Source organism: Oenanthe melanoleuca, chromosome 1A (genome assembly GCF_029582105.1).
Source record: "Oenanthe melanoleuca isolate GR-GAL-2019-014 chromosome 1A, OMel1.0, whole genome shotgun sequence".
NCBI lineage: Eukaryota > Metazoa > Chordata > Aves > Passeriformes > Muscicapidae > Oenanthe > Oenanthe melanoleuca.
Window position 1 is genome coordinate 17,693,659 of NC_079334.1, and position 21,378 is coordinate 17,715,036.

The 21,378-nt window shown below is 36.8% G+C and overlaps 1 protein-coding gene across 2 annotated transcripts in view; it reads right to left on the reverse strand.

The window, feature by feature from the left end:
• The window catches only part of GNPTAB (N-acetylglucosamine-1-phosphate transferase subunits alpha and beta), a 38,845-nt gene that overhangs the window by 7,576 nt on the left and 9,891 nt on the right, over positions 1–21,378 (reverse strand). For both annotated transcript variants that reach the window (XM_056509630.1, XM_056509638.1), the window contains exons 3-17: positions 20,612–20,731; positions 18,919–18,960; positions 17,987–18,192; positions 17,246–17,310; positions 16,917–17,051; positions 10,873–11,034; positions 9,085–9,264; positions 8,105–8,275; positions 6,309–6,432; positions 5,417–5,620; positions 3,383–4,491; positions 2,673–2,872; positions 2,198–2,417; positions 1,103–1,216; positions 299–384 (exon numbers count right to left, since the gene is read on the reverse strand). In XM_056509630.1, the coding sequence (XP_056365605.1) occupies positions 299–384; positions 1,103–1,216; positions 2,198–2,417; positions 2,673–2,872; positions 3,383–4,491; positions 5,417–5,620; positions 6,309–6,432; positions 8,105–8,275; positions 9,085–9,264; positions 10,873–11,034; positions 16,917–17,051; positions 17,246–17,310; positions 17,987–18,192; positions 18,919–18,960; positions 20,612–20,731 (3,138 nt within the window). The remainder of the gene's footprint in view (positions 1–298; positions 385–1,102; positions 1,217–2,197; positions 2,418–2,672; positions 2,873–3,382; positions 4,492–5,416; positions 5,621–6,308; positions 6,433–8,104; positions 8,276–9,084; positions 9,265–10,872; positions 11,035–16,916; positions 17,052–17,245; positions 17,311–17,986; positions 18,193–18,918; positions 18,961–20,611; positions 20,732–21,378) is intronic.

Sequence of the window (21,378 nt, forward strand, 5' to 3'; positions counted from 1 at the left end):
CTCTAGCCATCCAAACATACTCTGGCTTACTGTTGTACAACACAAATTAGGAAAGGACACAAGTAACATGGAAGTATTTAGTCTATTATGCAAACTATGAAAAAATCCACACCACTCTGCACAATGAATGAAACATACATAAATTAACAACAGTATGTTTCTTTAGTTCCACGTTAAAATAGGTTGAGCTAAGATCTGTTAGCACACATTTGGGTTATATGTGTATTTGTCCCTCCTCCTATGGTTTTACCCAAGCACACCTAAGCACACCTCTTTTCACAGGAATGCCACAACATACCTGTATTTGTTTTTGTCCTTGTAAGCCTTACGAATCTTGTCAGTCACAGGTTTGCAATTAGTCACTAGGTTTTTGGTTACTGGAGGCTGGAAGAAAGCACTGTTTAGATTATAGGTTACTGAAAATTACAGTGTGTTATAAAGAGTGTATTTTGTAAGAAAACTTGTATTACAGCTAGAGAGGCCTGCATACTTTACTGTCTTGGAATCAAAAGCAATAGTTTTGTTATCAACTGCGGAGGGAAAAAAAACCAATACTGGTGCATAACATGACAATTTACTATTTTAAAAATAATATCTGAAAAATACAGATTACTTTTTGGCAAAAACCATGCAACTTCATTCTCAGTAAAATTTTAACTCATTTGACAGTTGTCTGGTGTTCCTCTGATAAAAGCCATCAGTAAAACTGGCCAGGCAATCTCTGTACAATAGAGATTTTTAGATTTTTATGGTGTTTTTTGAATAAATGGGTTACAATTGAGATAAAGATTTATCAGGAAGTTCTAGTTAAAGAGGTATTAGGCTTACTGTCTTTTTGGTTCACAACAGTAAATTTTCTTAACAAGGATGACTTTTAAAATCCCAATTATAACATCCTAAATCTCGGCTTTTTTCTGCTTTTAAAGAAAATTAAGGGTTAGTAAATTAGAAGCAGCCTATCAAATTTTCATTTTGTAGCGCTTACTTCATGTACATACAAGTAGTAATTTTTGTAAATACTTTCCTTCTAGAAATGAAACCAGCTTTTAAAGTACATACTCAGGAAAGAAAATAAGCATCTTTTAAGATAAATGTTTCTTACCAGATTTGGATCATAATATGCTTCCTGAGTTGGAGGAATAACATGGATCTGAGTGATGTTGGCAGGGAGAGCCTTAGAGCAATTTATCAGCATTTGTTCTAGACCTGTCAAATCCTAACAGAAAGAAAGAGGGGGAAAAGCTATTTAAAATCCTACTGATTTTCTCACTAATATAGTTCTAAAAACCCAGGGTGAACAAATGTATTTAATATTATCTACATAAGAAACCTCCACGCTTCTGTCCAGAAAAGAAGACTTAATACTCAGCAGACCCCATTTCAGTAACTGCTAAGTCAGTGGGACTCCTTATAAAGTAGAGCAAATGCCCAGTACAGAGTTTAATTGAGACCAGATAAGACATGACTTAATTTAAAACTAAAGGCACACCTTTACTAATAATGTCAGGACAGTACAGAGTTCCCAAATCACTGGTATATTAAATTCCAAATCAAGCAAACAAACAGAAGAGTTAACAGCAAGGACAGGAACACACTAAAGCAGGGCTGTGTTCCAACTATGCCAATGATTTTGTGCCCTGTGTCACAAGCAATTTCACTGGTTTGTGTAATTTCCTCTCTGTAAATCAAAACCAGTACACTTTTCCTCAACCTGTATGTTTAAGAATGTAAGTCCTACAAAAACCATGTCTCTGTTTATGAAGCTCCCAGAACAGAAGCATGAGTCTTTGTATATGATCATCCTATTTATTAGTATAACTTTCTTGTTATCCTTTTTCTCAGTTCTTTCTTTAGGCCACAAGTTCCTCAGGGCAAGAACCATCTTTTACTATGTACAAGAAACTACAGTTAGCCCAGCAGGATCCAATGCTTGGCAGTGAACTTTTTTTTGGACAAATTCATACTGTTTCCTTGAACTCAGACTGCAGTGAGCCATTTTTCTGAAGCTGCTAGAACTCAGTTTAATTGCAGATTCCACAGAAAAAACAACCAAACAAAGATAAGTAGAACACAATGCTGTATTTTCCAGGTAATATTTAAAAATTCCCAAATGCTACTGATGCTACAAAATTTGACTCATTTTAACCATTTTGGACTTTAAAGTTGCTCTAAAAGTTAATCAGTAAGGAAAGAGTACCTGCAAACTTAATGGTAGTTCATGGATCCTCGTGGCCAATGTGCGAATCTCTCGGTCAGACAAGATGCCTGACTGGTCTGTATCAACCTCATCAAAGATCTGAGAAATGTTCAGTGGCTGGACTGCACTCATAAGATAGTAGAAGTATGAAAAAGCAAACTGCATATCTTCAGAGTGACGCACTTTGTGAAATGATGTCTTGTCAAACTCCTCAGGAAACCTAGATAAGAATGAAAACTCTAATTTGTTGAAGAAAACCTTCCTTATGTAAAAATAAATTCTTATCCACAATTTCTAAAGTGCTTTAAAAATCTCATTGTATCCCAACTATCATGTTGTAATAAATTTCTTATTTCCTTTTCCAAAACATAATTTCAATGAGTAGCTATTAACACACTGGAAATGCGTACAGCAAAGCAACAAGAAGGTAGAATTTCCCACAGTTTTACATTATTTCAAGCAAAGCCACACTCACATATCCTGGAGCTCTTGCATAACAGTACGGTCAATCATGTGAGGCATATGAGCAGGGACTTTCCGAGATGTAAATCCAAACTTGCTGTTTAACAGCTTATTTACATATCGAAGGGAATCAGCAAATGTATCTTTCAGCTGCCTTCCAAAATGTTTACCTTCAGTAAAATATGACATTTGTTTGAGTAATGACTCTTCTTCCTAAAGAGCAGGACAGGCATAAATTTAGGTTACATTACTGAATAAGTCAGAAAACACTAGACACACAGAAAAAATGAAATTCAGCCAGCTGCCAACTCTTCCCATATCTGAAAACGGGAAGAAAGTTTTTATACATTTTTCTTACACCCATTTTTAAGCATGCATTTAAACTGAATCCATACCTGCATAAATGCAATCAAAACAAAATTTAAGCTTTCTGTTACAGTGCTATATGTGTCTGACCAACAGCCCCGTGACAGCATACAACGAACACAAATTGAATTTTACCAAGAAAAGGTAGTAGAAAGGAAACAGAAATAGTTATTTGGCTTTTACCACCTAACTAAGAGAGGCCTAGATCATAAATAAGTCACATTTTACATGTACAAAAAAATCCCAGCATTTGCCTCAAAGGCAAAGCACACTTCAAATGTATAACATATTAACAGTATTCCAATAAATGCAGAAAGATGCAACTATTCCAGTAAGGAATGACATGATGATACTCACATCAAGAAGGTCTTGGAAATACTTCTTTTTCTCCCATGGCAAAAAGCCTTGGTAACTTCCAGCATAAGACTGCAATTTTCTTCCCACTAGCCCCTCCTTTATATTTGCATCCACCTGCTCATGTCTTTTTACTCCTTCCATCCCCTGTGCGCCTTCTCCAGTATCAAAATCCCCAGTATGTTTTGATTTCTGTGTTTCCCTTAATATGAGTGCATTCAATACTTTTTCTCGAGTTTCATTTTTTTTCCTCATGCTCTGGGAGGGTAGTGTAGCTTTAGGCTGTACATTATAAATATGTTTATTTGTGCTCATTGTCACAACAGTCCCCTTTGTTCCCATAAGCCTTGAGGGCACTTCTTCCTTTGCTTTTACTGTTTTTATTTTGCCATCATTTAGATCTTTATAAGGCTTCTCCCAGTTGCTCTGGTTCTTCTGATCTTCATAATGGTTATGCAAGTCCTTTTTTTCCAGGACTACAATACTCTTTGCTGTGGTTAAAAACTGGAAAGGTCTCAGGAGAGCAGCCTTGGATAGATTATATCCTTTCAGAGTTATATCACCATTTAGTAGCTTTACATCCAGTTTCTGCAGTGATAGCTGGACATCTTCAGGAAGAAGAGACACATTTACTGATGGGATTATCAACTCTTCAGGTACACTCTCTTTTGTGCCATTTCGACGTCTCCTGATTCTTGGAAAGCGTTTTTCTTCTGGAATATCCTCAAATATCATTTCAGCTTCTGGTACTGAAGTTACACTATTAAAATCAGAGTTAGATTTTTGCATGGAACTTGTGTTCTGTTTTGGTTCCTCTCTAGTATCAACTTCAACAGCTATTTGCATTTTAAACTCTTCATCATTTTTATTTAGGAATGTAAGGTTAAAATAGATCACAGTTGTGTTCATGCCACTGTGCAGGATTAGGTGTATAGTTTTCCATTTGTTAGCAACTGAAGCATGTCGGATAATTGGATTATCACTGTATGAACCCTCAATTCCTTTCTTGGCTATTTCACTGAAGCTGAAGTAGGGCAGACATTCACCTTTGGGAATAACATAGTAGGTGTGATTAAGCTGAAGCATCACCTTGTACATCTCTTCAAAGTGATCTGGAAAAAAAACCCAAAACAAACAAGAAACAAAACAAACTTCTGTCAATTGTCAGCATGATATTGATCTTTCACTCTTTTTTTAATAGTAGTATGCCCAGCTACAGTCACTGTATTAACAGGGTGACAGCTCTGTGAAAGAACACTTACTCTAGTTTCCAGCTTCTTGCTCACTTATGTTCAATAATGGATGACTAGAACATACTCAGATATATAAAACTACTAGACACTCCCATGCTAATTCTAAAAGCCAGTATAATTCATCACTCTTTCAGTCTCTGCCTGAAGAGCCTAAAATGTCTTATTACCATGTCCCTTAAAATTATATATCAGTCATAAACAGCTTGCCCATATTACATTTTTGCCACATTTTAGGAGAGTAATGTTACAACAGCTGGAGTTCACTGCTACAGTGCTGCATCTTGATTTGAAATTTTCAAAATCAGATAGGCTTCTCCCTCCCACAGCAGGACAGTGATTATCTGTCATCTCCCAGATGAAGAAAACCTCACTGCTAGCAATAGAATCACCAGAAAAACATTTGTCCCAGCTGAAATGTGGGGGAGCCTCTGGTCTTCCAAACAGGACAAATTTTTCTTCTGCATATACCAGACAGCAATTTCAATCACTTTGTTCACTCCTTGCTAATATTTCATATCCAAATTAACTTCGGACAAGTTCACTTGTGCCTGAAAGTAGCCTTTGGCAAGAGCCCAAAGCCAGACTTGAACTCACAGTATCAGCATCAGAGAGGTTCTTCAAACTTTTAACTGCTACAGGCATCATCAATTCAACTGTCCTAAGTCAGGTAAAGACGCTTGTACAGGACACCTCAGCCCAATCTGAGAGTAATGATGGACCCAAAAAGGTCAGGCAATTCAAGAGAATCCCCATAGAAAGTTCATCAGCAATGCTTTTTACATACCTTGGCCACAGTCACCAGCATCAAATCCACATGAGAGGACGTTGCAGGCCTGGTCACAGAATTTGTCTGCTAGCCAGGAATTAGCACAGCCTTGGTTGCAGTATGAAACACCACTTATTCCTGCCCCAAACTGCCATGGTGGGCCATTCCCAATACCTCCAACTGCACCTCCACCAGCAACATAGCGATTACCCCCATTGTTACCTAGAAAAGAAGAAATAAACACACCAGAAGTAAGAATTTCAAATAACAGAGGAAAGGCACATTTAGGCTACCATGTTAAAGCTAGACTGAAGACTAAACAATCATTAGTGAAATTAAAAAGGGGCAAACCCTAACCCTCTGTGAGTTTGTGCATACTATAGAAGTTTAGGAATTAAGTGAAAAGTTTATCCAAAGTGCCAACATATTTTGTCTTAAATTCAAAAAGGCAGGCAAAAAACTGATTTACTACTCCTTGTGCTTGCAGTCTTGACTTTACAGCCTCCCAGAAAGGTATCACTTCCTCAATCCAGAAGTACCATTTCATTTTATTACACTGCAGTCCTGAAAATTTAATCTAGGAACCAATAGTGCAGCTTCACAATCTATTATTTGGATTATGAGCCAAATACATAATACTGTATATTATTATTAATATATAATAATTTAAATTTCAAATCCCCTCCTTTCAGCTAGTCAAATTTGATATCTAAAGATTATCCTATGCCCTATTATTTCCTGTAATTTTCCATAGAAATTTGTAGTTTGCAAGAAATAAGGTTTTAATCTGTAAGTCAACTTTTTTATTATTAAAGGAGGCAAATTCTGTAGTTATATGAAGATGACAAATTACAGAAGTACTCTTGTGAGGAAAAACAAACTTTTCCTAAATTTAACTTTACTGTCTTACCGATGCAATCACCTCCATCCCAATCACATGCTGAGTTATTACAGGCTTTATCACAGTAACCATCTTTAATCCATGAGCCAGGACATCCCTCAGCACAGTTTGGCACAGGCCAAGTCAAGTACACCTGGAAAAACATTACAGTCTGAGACAAGGACTGGCAAATAGAAGTCAACTGAGCTTGTTTCTTTGAACAGGGAGACTTACAATAATGTCTCCCTGTGTACAGTGCCTTAAGATTTCACAGAACTTTACAAATACAGTTTGTCTGTGAAGTAAACATTATCCTTTTCAAAGGGACAGAAGAACTGAAGAATTCCCAAGGCCATACAGCAAAGCAGCAACAGCCAGAAATGGAAAGGACCTCCAAAATCTACTTTTGCAAACCATATTCCAACTAAAACCTGTATTTTCTCTTCTGCCAGACAGGAAAGGTGAACTTAAACTCTGAAATAGCTCTGCAGTTCACTCATTCTCCTGACTCAAAATGTTTCTTCATTACTAACCAGTCATGAAATAAGCAGCACATGTTGAACATAATCCCTGAAGCATCTCATCCTCTATGACTTAAATAATCCTAAGAATTGACAGGATAAAAAAAAAAGTGTGCATGTTGTGTATGTTCTTTCAACTGAGGAGGCATTTAAAACCCCACACATTTTCCATTAGACTTTCCTGTTTCAAGATTTTAGCAGCACATTTCCTACACTAACACTTGCTGATCAGGTTATCACAAATTACACTGCACCTAAACTGACTTCATCACAATAACTGGGATGAATAACTGAAGAACAATACAAATGCTGTAACAATATGGTTTTGCAGTTATACACCTCCATTCTTAGAGATTTAAAACAACTAAAATGCTCCTAACATGCCCAAGTACTGAAACAGTTAGTTTAATGTAGCTTAAACTAATTTGCTTAAACCTTCTGTGCATGTGTGCAAGTGTGCACATCTGCCTGCATAAAATATTTAATTCATTGGTCTCTGGTGCCTTGTGTACCCACTGCTTTAATAGAAATAATAATATATAAATCTTCAATTTTTTTTTCTCCATGTCACTCTCATAGATCAGGCTAATGGATGAAAACTCTGCTGGCAGCCAGAATGTTTATGCATAACTATTACTAATGTTTCTTCAGCCAGCTTTCCTTGCTTAAACCCCAGTTGTTGATAATGGGTTTGTTGAAACACTAAATTACTTTACTCATAAATGTGGATCAATATCTATTATTTTAGCAATCAATTATATATATAGTATATATATTATATGATTATATACAAACTGGGAAAAAAAAGAAGAGTGACTGAACAGGCAATTTACGGTAAACTTCAATATTAGATCAGTTCAAATGTCATCTGACCTCAGTGTTCTCAAAGAAAAGTCTATTCTTGTTTGTTTTGAGTATTTCCCACAAAATAAAAAGAGTTTACAAGGAAGGAAGACTGGCAATGGCCAAACACCACATCAGTCTTACAAGTGCTCCAACAGAAAGTAGGAGAATTAGAAAATAACACAGAAACTAAAGTGAATCCTGACAGAGGAAGCATTATAACCACCCAAACATAGGAGTGAACATGAAAAAGAGTAATCCTACAAACATCAACACACACACTAGTACAAAGAGCCTTCCACACCCTGAACCTTAGCCAACAGTTCTCTAGTTAAGAACAATGAACTTCTAGAGATAAAAGGGGGAGTGAGTGCTCTCCCTTTCAAAGTAGCATTTCTTTGACTTTTATCATTAGAGTAGAAAAGTTCTACTTCTGCTAAAATATCTTTTATAATGGCTTACCTTTTGACCTTTAGAATGGCTGTAGAAATCATCAGGCCAAACATCTTTCCCAAACATAACATCATCATTGAGATAAATAAACTTCTGAGAAAGGCCACTGATACGATGAATATGACTTTCAATAGCTGGTGAACTGAAGGTAGGCAAGTGACTGACATTCTGAAATATTTCCTGAAACAAGAAAATCCCCAACAACCAAAAAACTGTGTCAGCAATCAGATGCCTGACTGAAAAAGTCACAAACTTTCATACACTCCTCTTTCAGTGAGTACTGGACCAGGTTCAGAGTACACATTTATAATTCTCATTCATTTCAGGCTGCAAAAAATTTCTAGCAAACCGAGCCTGTTGCAGCATTCAAAAATTCAGGATTGTTCCATCTTTTTCAAGTAACTACACCAGCAGACAGCAGAAGTTGTTGAGTAAGTATCTCTTTAGCACTTTGGTTGTGCAGAATTCCTATGGCATATCCAGATACCAAAATTACATCTCAATATGTAATAAACTACAAGAGGATTTGGTTTCACTTATTCAGGAAGCTTGAATGATTCCTCTTCTCTTTTTAAATCACATTTCTAGAATGCATAGCTACTTTTTTTGTAGCCATCTTCTCCAGTAATTTTTAATCCATTCTGTCTCAACACAAGGTTATTACTGGTTCTGAGAGACTGTTTATAGATTCAAATTACATTTTCTTCTACCCAGGTTTTTATAAATAGACTCTATAAGGAAATTAGACATGGTATATGTTAGCTGAAACTTCAATATTTGGAAGAGTGTACTAAATGCATGCTTGATATACATTCAGCTATCTGTTTAGCCAAATATAAGGACATGATAAAACCCCGGGTGAGAGAGGGAAGAGGCTGGCACTTGTGCCAAACAAATGCAGCCTTCTGCTGCAAGAGGGTAACTGCCTTTCAAATGAAACAGGGTATCTTTGCTGGCCTTTTCACAGTGGTGGTTCTGTTGAACATTACCTGATGGGTCACTATAGTTATGCGAGGATTATCCAGGTTAAGCCAGGAGGGAATCTGCCCATTGGTGACGATGAAAATATGCCGCACCCAAGGGGCGTGTCTCTCTATTGATCGCAACGAGTACCGCAGCTCTTCGTTGTCCTCGAAGCGGCTGGCTGAAACATCTTCATCCTGCTTGGACTAAAGAAAAAAATCCTTCCTTAGGTCTTACATAGAACACTGAACTTCTGGTCCAGCTAGATAAGGACTGTGCTTTGGCATATGGGTGAATAAGCACTTCAGCAAGTAGACATTCAGAAATAAAAAGTATATTGATAATAATCATTCTTATAAAGAATCATATTCTTCCAAATTATCAAGGTGAACAATGCAACTTTCTGACATCATTGGCTGACCACCTGGTATCATTAGGATGTCTATTGACCATACTGAAAGAAGCTTTTGAAGAGTGAACCAGAAAAAACACCCCCTCCTGCATTTCAAACCTGTAACACCACCTTTGAGAAATCCAGTTTCAAGAGGCTGGAGCCTTTCAAGTACATTGCATCATAAGCTGTATATAAACGTCACCTAATGTAGATATACTGCAAGTGTCATGATGTAGCTGCTCTTTAATTAACTCCTGCTCTATTGTTTTAAAGAATTTAAGCAGGAGAAAATGAATGAAACTTGGCCTAATATTCACTATCGAATAGCTAAATGTTTCAGTTAGAAACTCATCAGTTAAGTAACAAAATTAAGTTACAGGACACTGAAACACATGTTTCTTTTCACATTTATGAGAACTTAATGACTCTCCTAAAACCACCAAGGCTGCCTAAAAGGAACTTTTCTAAAGCCCAAATGAAACAGAAAACTCAAGAAAATACTTGAAAGCTTAATAATTACCATTTTCACTGTGGATTCTACACACTGTATGTAAATTTTCTAATATGTACAGTAATGCAGCTTTCAGATTCACTAAAAGAGTAACAACTGAAAACATTTTAGCAGCCATTGGCTAGATGCCCATTTACACAATAAAGTGTAATTTCAACATGGGGAAATATAGTTTGAGCTCAGGGTTAGTATTAGCTAGGACGATTTCCCCAAAAGTCCAGGTCACAGGATACGAAGAGAGACTGCAAGCTTTTCAGGAGTTGGTACATTAACCATGCCACTTGACATTTACTGTTAAATTAAATTCCAGCAGGAGGAAAAAACCAAAGATTACAGAATACCTTATCTTGAAACAGACACCTTGTTATTTAATTTCCTGTTCTTAAACCAAACATCCTTCATTGTATCAAAAGCATTTGAAGTAAACCTTTCCTTACAGACATCTGCATTTCAGGACTTCAACATGTTTGAAAGAGAAGCAATTAGCTCTTGCTCAGCATAAACAGTGCTGTAAAGCAAAAAACGTTTAAGAAATACACTGCGAATGAGATAATCATGTTTGTTAAAAAACCCCTCCATCTCCCCACACAAGAAGCCTGCTCATCTGCCCAGCCAGGATCAGTTAAGCCTTTCAGGACTTGACTGCACACAGCTTTATCAGAACACGTGCAGAGAGCAACATTTTTCACTTAGTAGAGAACATGAAAATTTAAATTAAATATCACACAGTTTGATCCTTTTTTCCCATTGATTTGATGACTGGACAGTGTTCTTGTGATGTTTTCTTACAAGCTAATAAATATTTGATTCTTAATAGCTCCAAGCTTCTGGAATAAATCCCATGCTCCTTGCCATTGACTAGTTAGCCTCTACTTGCAGTGTTGAAATGTTGTAAGACAATTTACCCACCTGACTGACAGAGCTGAGGTCCCACAGTAAATAAGCAGGATTAAGCGTCAGTTCTTTCCCATCTATAGTCATGTTCTTCTTTGCTTGCTTGCTCAGTTCTTGGAAACCCTTGGGGTTATTCAATTGCAAGAGAGCCACACTGGCTTCTGAATAGAGCTGCAACTACACAAGCAGAGAAAACAACTCCAGCAGCACTCTTCCATCTTTTTGTTGTATTATTTTTACTAGAGTTACTTATAAGAATGACTGGTAAGCACTGTTTTTAAAGAGCTACAATTTTGTATAAACACAAAAAGAAGTAGTAAAATGAGAACTAAAAAACATTTAAAGATACAAAATATTATGCTTAATTTTCATTTTGCAAAGTAAATGTCTCTTTACACAAGGATCCAGCAACAGATCTCTGAAACCTTTTCATGGGTCAAATATTTTGGGAGTAAAAGAATAGCAAATCTCCATCCATTCTCTGTCAATCAAATAAGAAAATTCATGTTTTATTAACACTTTATTACATGACTGAAAGAAATGTCCTTTTTCCCCCCCATCTTAAACAAGGGATGATCTTCCCAGAAAATCAGGGCACTGATGTATCATCACTGTCAGGAGTGTGAAATGTTCAGAATGGTTTACAGTTAGTTCAACCTACACCTCTGAAATCGGAGATACAAAGGGCTCCAGAGCTAATCCATGTGGGTCTCCAAGTCCTTAGTGCTGGTTGCCAATATACTGCTAAGGTCATTTCTTAGTTGTGGACTGTTTGATCTGTTTGCTGTTTTTATCTCTTGCCACCAGTAAGTCTGTATATCAGATTTCATAATGCACAGGATCAGGGGCTTGCACTACACACCCTAACAGCAAGTATAGTTTACAAATCACAGGGCATCAAAGCAGCGCCCTAGGAATATGGCATAGCCCAAAAAATGCTGTGTTTACCATATGAAGTATGATGAGCAGATCCAATCAAGCTAAAAGAAGGACTGCACTTTGATTTTTCAAGTGCATGCATTCAACAGTCTAATTAAGAATAAACACAGTTAATCATTAATATTTATTTGATGCTAAGCTTAATTTTTGTTCCTTCAGGCAACATAAGACAACCATGTCTACCAAATTTTCAGTGTAAATGCAATTCATAAGTTATCAAATTTGAATAATCATGTTCAAAAAAAGCAAAAACATGACAGTTCCCTTGGTAATAACTCTAAGTGGTTTTATTTCTTTATTAAATCTGACCCTTTCTGCTCATTTTAAAACAACGCTTGTTCCAGAGTTAGCAGACCTTCCCTTAGCAAGACCAGCTGTTCCACTTGTGACATTTTAAAGCTGTTGATGCTTTGACTCATATGCTATTTGAGCTCGTTCAATCTGACTTATGAGGCTTGTCATTAGAAAAATCTGATAAATCTCAGACCTTCCAGGGAATCATCTGAACTTATGGGTGGAAAGGATGGCTTCAGTAGCTAAATGGCTGAGGTATAGTTATGGACTGCAGGCAGCAACCTCCAAAAATATCGACATCGAAATGCTGCAGATTGCAAAGCTGCCAGCACTGGGTATATGCTTTATTTAGCAATACAACAGTGTCACACAGCCCCTTAGAATCTGTCTCATAAATCATACATACAACAAACCAAAAATATTACCCTCTCAGAACTTTGAAAGCATGTAAGAACATTTTGTTTCTCTTCAACTTGCTCCCAAACTCGGTAAAATAAGTACCTGTACTACAAACTCCTAATTAGATTTATTACAAACACTTACCCCCCAAATAACACAGCATATAGGCTGTAGTTTTTAAAAAATTTGTAATATTCCAAGCACATACAGAAGCAGTGGAAAAACATGTTCTATTTCTCAGCAGCAGAGTTTAGCTAACCTCTGCACTGAATACATAATTTTTATTACATCAAAGTGGATTTTTTCCTGTAGTACCTTTTGAAGAAACCAGTCTTTTCCTAAGCAGACCATCAATAAAGTTAGACTTCAGTGAAAATATTTGGTGAAATAACTAACTAGATTCTAATAAATTTCAAGCTCTGCTCCAAGGATTTTGTTGCTAGTACATTCAAAATGGAATTGTCTCTTGGCAGATTTTTTAACGTCTCACAGGTATCAACGTCCTCTCTGTAGGGATGGATGCAATCACCCATTCCCTTAAATTATTACCTTCCAGAGAACATCTTCATCCTGCCAAAACAGGTCAGCAGATCCAAAGGTATTGTCAAAACAGAAGAACAAGAATGTAGATGCAGAGAGTCAGTGTGACCAGATGAGCCTCTGCTAATGCAAGTGGGCTGAGAACACACCTTGCAGGCACATACCCAGACCACTGGGACACATTTTTGTTGCACACTTGAAAGCAAGACAGGAAAACTGCATTATCTCCACCAGGGAACTTGAAATGCAGATTCTCCAGCATGGAGCCAGCATGTTTCACTTCCAGCTTACTAGACTAGGAGCCAGATGAGCTCCAGACACCCCATGCAGAAGTAAATACCTTCATTTCCACTTTCTCAAGGTAAGAGGCCTCAAGAGTATTTTTTTTCCTGATGTGGGACTTTTTGATTCCTAGCCAGTCCTTAAATTTCTATACCTTATCTTCTTAATGACCAAAGCTAATTATAAAGGAAATAGGAAACTCCCCTTTTCCCACTCCAGTGTGGATATTAGGAAAACTCATATGCCCACAGAGCAAGGAAAAGAAAGTATATGCTGAAGAGTTGCACAAAGCTTTACAAATATGAAATACTGTTATCTTTACAAATGTCTCAAGCCCTTTATAAGATGACATAGTAGGAGCGTCATTTCTGAGTAAAAAAAAATGCAATGGCTTAAGTTGTTTTTTTTTTCTACAAAGCTTACTTGCTACATCTGTGTGATCATAACACCATCTCCTGGAGCCACCTGTTTGCTCCAGAAACACTGATGAGCAGCAATAGGAATCCCAGAACTCCCATCCTCCAGTGAGGACAGCAAACATCCAATATCACTGTGCCTGCAGTTTCCCATGTGGATTTACTTCCATTAGAAAGACAAGTTCATTAAGACATCCCTAGGTTTCCAACATAAATTGTCTATATTATTCATGTATGTGTGTGTGGATTAAAGGAGATATTTTGCAAAGAGGGAGATCTAAAAGCTTTTAGTTTTCCTTGAGGCACTTAGGATATTAAATCTTGAAGGAAAAATCAACTTTTTCAGAAATTTCTACTACTGTGTACAATTTCAGTGAAAAACTGTTAACATGGAAGCCTCAAAAACCCCAAAATCAAACAAATTTAAACAAATTTGGTTTTTAAGTTACAAGTATCTTTATAGGCTCAATATAGTCACATTTAGAAATGTAGTTAAGGTGGGGGGCAGTGGGGAAGTGAAAATGAAATATTAAGTTGTTCTTCACATATAGGTCCAAGGTAAGGTCTTTGAAACCCTTAAACAGCTCAACACAACAGCTCTGCACAACCAGAGTAACACCTCCATCTAGTGGCTTTCTAACACTCAGTTAAGAATACATGGACAATAAAAAGCTGTCAAATATCACTTTCAACTTCATCTGTCATAACACATGACCAACAACAACAAATGTGACCAGCAGACACACTGCTGCTCAACTTTCATCTTGAAATAAACTTCCATATCATTACATTACAGTGCAGGCCATAAGTACAAAAATTCAGTAGGCTCTAATAGATATAATTCACCTTGAAAGTAGATCCATTACATCATGAATCTTCACATTTTAAGCACCTCCAGTTGAGCTCAGCTGCTTTACTCAGATATTAAGATTTTTAGAAAAACTATCTGGTCTAGATGAACAATTTTTGGTCTTCCTTGGACTTAGAAGTTACTTCAGCCAAACTAAAGCAGTCCAACCAAAACAGCATTATCAACATAAAACACAAATGCACCAATAACTACACTCCTCCCTTTCTCACCCTTCTTCCCTTCTAACAGCAGTATTGTTTTTATTATTATTTCTTTACTTGTGGTGTTGAAGTAAGAAACAGCCACTTAAAGCACACAGAAACCCATTAAGCATCAGGTTGTGTCTAGGAGACATAAGTCTAGTTAAGCTCAGGTGTAACTTTCTTCCTCTCCACCAAGCATCTCACACCACTTCAGAGATTCCAGAAATTATAACAGGAGAGGAATTGCTGCAAATGTCAGCAGAGACTGTAAAAAATCAACCTTTTTTCTACTTAACTGTAGCATTAACCTAGCACCTCCCTTTGGTAAGAAAAAAACCACACTTGGCTGTGTTTACCATTACTGCCTACCCACCATATCCACTGAAAGAAGAACTAATTCTGAGCTCAGGACATACCAAAGGCTTCTACAGAAATAACTACATCCACACTTGATAGAAAAACCTTCATGCATGAAAATAAAACATTTGTTACATTCACATACCTAAGTTTTTCATAACATAAATGAATTGTTGCTACCAAGAATTGAGGACTGGTTGGAAAAGAATTCATTGCTATGACCATACAGGGTATAACAATCCTAATTTAATTGCTTTTAAGTATCCACCACCAGGAAGAAAAACACAGACAGTAAACATTACTGGAAAGAAAACTGCAGAATATTGTGGATACCTGAGAAAAATTGTGTTTATACAGATACATACCTACCTAACCAAATTGTAGAAGAGGAGCTCTTGGACACAATCACAGTGGCAATCTTTACACACAGATAACACATCAAGGAAAAGGGAATCAGCACAAATAGATGGCACATGACAAATGACAAATTTAGAAACACAACCAAGACAGGGTAAGGAAAAATCACAGAAAGATAACAGGCATGGGATGTCACTTCAATAAAGACTCACAAGGAGATGAGAAACATATCTAAGACACCCCAGGGATGCAGCCTTTATGTTCATCTAGACAGCAATGAACCATATGTATATCCACTGTTATTTAACTGCTGTAACACTTGACATGCAAAGGCAAAAGAAAATACCTATTTAGCTTAAATAAGTGCTTAAAAACCCTCTCTATTAATTTGTTTGAGGGCATGTAGGAATAGATGTACAATGGTGTTTACTTTGCAAGGTTTCTGCCATTAGCAAGGCTCCAAGTCAGTTAGCACAAGTTGAGACAAGAAAGAAGAATTTAGGATTGCATTATGTTGGAGTGTGACCAGCCTATGAAAGGAATTACACAAGATAATTTCTGCAACAGAGTACATGAGTTGTTTGCCCAGCCTACCAAAAGGAAAAAAAAAAAAAAAAAAAAAAAAAAAAAAAAAAAAAAGAGGAAAAAAAAAGGGAAAAGGACCTCATGTTCATTTGAATACCAAGAACAAGTCACAGAGTGATTCAGCCCATATTACAGGTGTACATCAGACTAACAAATTACCTATGGATTGCTAACTCCTTCTCCTCCACAAACTCCTTGGACTCAGTTCTCTTCACACCACAAATCACATCTCTCTCCAGTACAAAAGCCAGTGCTTTTAACAAACTTCTTAAACTTCCATCTATCCATTAAACCTGACAGTAACTCTAACAGGTGTCCAAACAACAGGGGCACTAAATGTCAGTCTCACAAGTTGTTCTCTGTTGCCTTGCAGCTGGGTCACCTAAAGTACAACTTGCTCAAGATCCTACAGAGCATGTGGCAGACAGAAACACAGCATTTAGTGCTGTTAGTATTAAGAGAGCTAAGAAGGAAGAAAAAAGCTAAGAAACCACATAGAGAGAATTCTGTCACACTAAACAAGCCAGTGATCTAGAATTCTACAGCAAGAAAACAACCTCCAGCAAATGAGAGAAACTCATAAGGCTTTTAATCAGCTGCAGGCTAGCAAATATAATACCCAAGAACTTGTAGTCACAGAATGGACAACTGGTCTTTTGCAGGCAACTCTGAGTCACAACTTGCTACTCTTCACTACTCAGGGAAGAATCACACAAAAACCCCCAGATCACTCTCAGAAATATCCCAACTCCACCCTAGAAAGGTGGGTGAGATTCCATACCTGAGCCATTCCAAAAGACCAGTACAACTAAGGCACTCTTTCCTCCAGAACCTTACCAGTTTTACTCTAGAGGCCAGGCTTTCCGGCAGTTTTGTTCGCAGCTGGTTTGTTTCTTTGAATGTAGCTGGAAACCCACTAAGAAAGGCCAAGTCTTGCATTAATACTAGGCCTGGAACTTCTTTGTCTGTAGTCTGAAAACAAGAAAAAAGAGTGTAAAGACCATTTTAAAGGCAGAATAATTCACATAACAATGAGGGCTGCTCTGAAAGCTTTTACTTTTTACTACATGTGAGTTATGGAAAGAGAACAGCACAGAAACTTTCTAAAAACATACAGAATGTTTAACACATAAAAAAACTTATCAACAGATGGTCAAAGTACATACCAAGTAACCCCTCCATACTATCTGTTTGCTGTTGTCTTTTAACATTCCAGAATGGGCAGCTTCAACTAGAATACATAAAATAGCAAATCATGAACTTCCAGTTATATCCCAGTATAAAGTCACTTCTTTTATAAATAATGCTGCAAATTAAAGATATTTTAATATTTATAGTGTGAAAAGTTGTCTTTATAAATGGTAAGTAATTCTTGGTGGTAAAATAAAGAACAGTGGTTGGACTAGTGGTCAGGCACCATATATTAAAATATGAAACTCATACCTGCTCTAAGATCTAAGATGTTAAACACATTTTGTTCTACAGTTGCCAATCCTTTGAACAAGGACAGAAGTTACTGCACATTATTCAAACTAGAATTCACAGCAATTAAAAGAGGATTTCTAAAACTAATCTTCCTCAGTCTAAACCCCAGCCTCTTAAGATTATCAGAGCAACATAGATATTGAGATATCAAACCTGTTTTGCAATAGTTTTTTAAAGAACAGAACTCTAATCATCTGTAATCAGTTGTCTGGGAGGTAAGCAAACAGTATCATTAATGTCATCATTTAAAGAAACAGTTTGAGGGCAAGAGAGATACTGAATGACTTGCTAAAGTCAAACAGCAAATCAGCATCAAAGTCAATACTGGAGGAAAAGAAAACTAACCCCCAAACTATTTCACAGCAGCTTACTAAAAAACTTGCTCTAGAAAACTGGATGGAATCTGACAAAGAGCTTCTTACCGTCCTTAGGGCTATCAAAAACAATTACAGTCACATTGGTGGAAGGATTTTTTGGTTTTGCTACAAAGAACATATTGTTAGCAGCTTGCAAAACAGGATGAATGGACGGCAGGTCTTTCAGTGTGACGTTGGCAGGCAATGCAGGATCCAGGACAAGCATGGGCACTTTGATGCAGTGTGTCAGCAAACACTCCAGCTGCTTCTCACTACAGCAAAATACCAAAGGTACATGTAACACCACTAAACGATTTAAGATAAAAATCAATCTTGGATGCAAAGAGAAAACGTTTTGTAAAATCTGATTAATTATTTGTAACATTTGATGTGGCAAGGGGAAATTTTTGAAAAAGCACATTCATTTTCCTGCAGAAAGCAAATATCTGACTGGTCGTGCTTAGCTCATTCCCATAACTGTTTTTTCAAAAGTTTCTAAGATTTCTAAGTCTGCCCACAGAAGAGACCTTCTAAAGATCTCTAGACAACAAAAGGACCAAGCCAAACGACTGGGGCAGATCTGTTCTTGCTGCTTCCTGGCAGCAGCATGGACCCTCTACCGACAATTATTTGCAGTGCTATATATACAAATGGCAGGTGAAAGCAACATTGAGTTTTTTAATGCATATGTACCTGGACTTTTATGATTCAAAAGCATGACTTTTTTTCATACTCAGAAGAGGAGCTAACCCTAAACAGTGACAGGGATATGCGTTCCAAACTCCAGAAACTGTTATAAGAAGCGAGTTCATATATGTCACAGTAACATTACTTTTATTCAGCACGTATATTATCATGCTGTGAGCTCCTAAAGTGACATAGGAAAGCCTGCATAGGCTATAGAAAACCAAACCACCCCCCCAGCCAGCATCTGCTTTCAGCTAACAATGAATAGAATATAATTTATTCCAATTTACCCAAAAATCCCAAGAACTCACCTCTTCTTTGTTGGTTCTGTTGCATTCTTTCCAAGGATTTCCCTATTACAAAGTTAAAACAAGGATATTAAATAACACTGAATTGACAGTAAGGAATTGAGTCTAATTTCAGATTCTTAATTGTGTCAGGGACATGTCAAAGCACCAATAACCCAAATAAAACGCTGCCAAGGCCCTGCCATTGGCCTTGCCAGGGCAAGCACAGATTGGTACATGCACTTTGCTTCTCACGTGCAGTGTGGAGCTCAAAAATTCACGGCTGTGCTGAGAATTGTGGCAGCAGGACTCTTTCTGCTACCAGGAATTTATGGGATTATTATTAGGTTACTTAACAAAAGTGATCTTGATGTGAGAAACACTAGTAAGAAACCTGAATGAAGTGACCTGAAACTAGGTTGACTTGATTGTTTTGCCTAACATAAATATTCTGATAAGGTCTATGAAACAGCTCTTTTTATAGCAGTGCTCATTGATTTCAAAGGACATGAAAAGAATTATCTACATGGGAGGGAACCAGGTGTCCCTGTAGATAGCAAACATGGTATAAACATCAGTCTTATTCTCAATTTAATCTCAATCTTAATCTCTTATTCTCAGCTTAATCTCAACTTTCCAAATCAGTGTTATGGAAAAAAAACATATGTTTTTCCCTTCCTAAAACAGGTATCACAGCATGAGTGATGACAAAGCTAAACCCACTAATATTAGCTATATGAACTACTAGGAAAATATTAGCATAAATCTGAAAGCTTTTCAGAGCAGAGACTGTGTATGTTTTAGGTCAATGAATTTAAAGTTCTAATATTTCCAGTGCTTAGGTAACAAAGAAAAGATCAAGAATTTCCCTTGAGACCATACTGTCAGTTGTACCCAAGATGCAAGACATAGCATGCCAAAAATCAGACCAATCCACTAACTTGTGGACTTCCCATTATTCTGAACTAAATTATTATTACTGTTAAAATACAGACTTGTCCTTCCATTAGCATGTTTACTGGCCAAAATAGATCATGTGAGCAGAGCTGCTGATCAAAAACTAAATCAATGGTTAGAAGACATTATCCAAGGTATCTGAAGTAGCCTGTGTTTGAAGGCTTAGATCAGTAATTTTGCAGAACTCTATAGCACAATCTGCAACTAGAAACACAGCAATACATGTCTTTGCTTGCATACATAAAAGACCTTTATAACATGCTTAAATTATTTTCCCATTGCTCATTTTCAGTTTCTTGTGAGACTATAGTCTAGCTAATATAAAAACAAGAACTTAAGAAACATGCTTAAGATTTTATGAAGTCTATTATAAAAAGAAATACCAAGGGGATGGGGAGAGAAAAAAAGGAATGAAGAAAGGTTATGTATTTGAGGCATAGTTTTATTGTTATTACTTACATACTGTTAGAGAAATCAATACAAAATGACATTTACAGTGGACAGTTTTCCACATGGCACTTTACAAATTCATGACAGAACAGCTTTAATTACTCTTATCTTAAACAATTTTCTAATTAGACAGTACTTGACAGCTAAAAGTAGAACTGAAACAAAGTTTTGGGAATAATCAAATGAACAAGTGAGAAAATGTGCTCTAATTTTCATGTTGAGTAACATGGGAAAAATAATAATGAAGAAAACTAGTACAGCATTAGATTGCTGCTGTCAGTTAAAGGGAAAAAATATCTAAGAGTATTACCTCATTATTTTTTGTTCTTCCTCCATCTGTTCCCTGACCTGTTGCAATTCTTTGATCAGTTCCACATCTGTGCCATTCACCCAGGTGTATACCACATCAATTGGCATGGGTAAACAAAGCCTACATAATTCAAAGGAAAGCTACATGAGCTGTTTAATATTACATGACAAGTGTTCATGGCATCCTACAATAGCAATTTCTGTCTAACAACAGAAATACTTGGTGTCTGGGCTGCAAACAAGACAAAGCAAAAAGTCTCTCTTTGGCTTTACATATATATATAATGTCTTAATTACACACAAGCCTTTGACAAAACAGCACAGCAAAAGGACATAAAGTGGTTTTTACTGTTCATTAACTAAAGGAAACTTTATGCCCTATATTTCACTGACTCAAACTCATGGCCTACCTTCTTCAAATCCATCAAATTTTTTTCAAGTCATTACCAAGACCTGAGTGCATTCTTAATTCACCAACTACTTCAGACAGGACAGCATGAAGCATAACTTAAATCATACTTACTGTTATTTAATTGCACAGAGCCAAGATGATCTCAGCAGGACCAGGTCTCTATCCTAGGAATGTCTCTTAGATTATATTAATAGGGCATTTCATAAAACAACAATCTAATTTAGGTACATGATTTCAGACATGGCACACAAATTAATTCTTGACACAATTGAATATTCTGGAGCTGTTTCTGGAGAGCTGCAGATTTTTTAGCATGCATAAGGCAGAAGGAAGGGATTTGGGTACCTTTTTCCTAA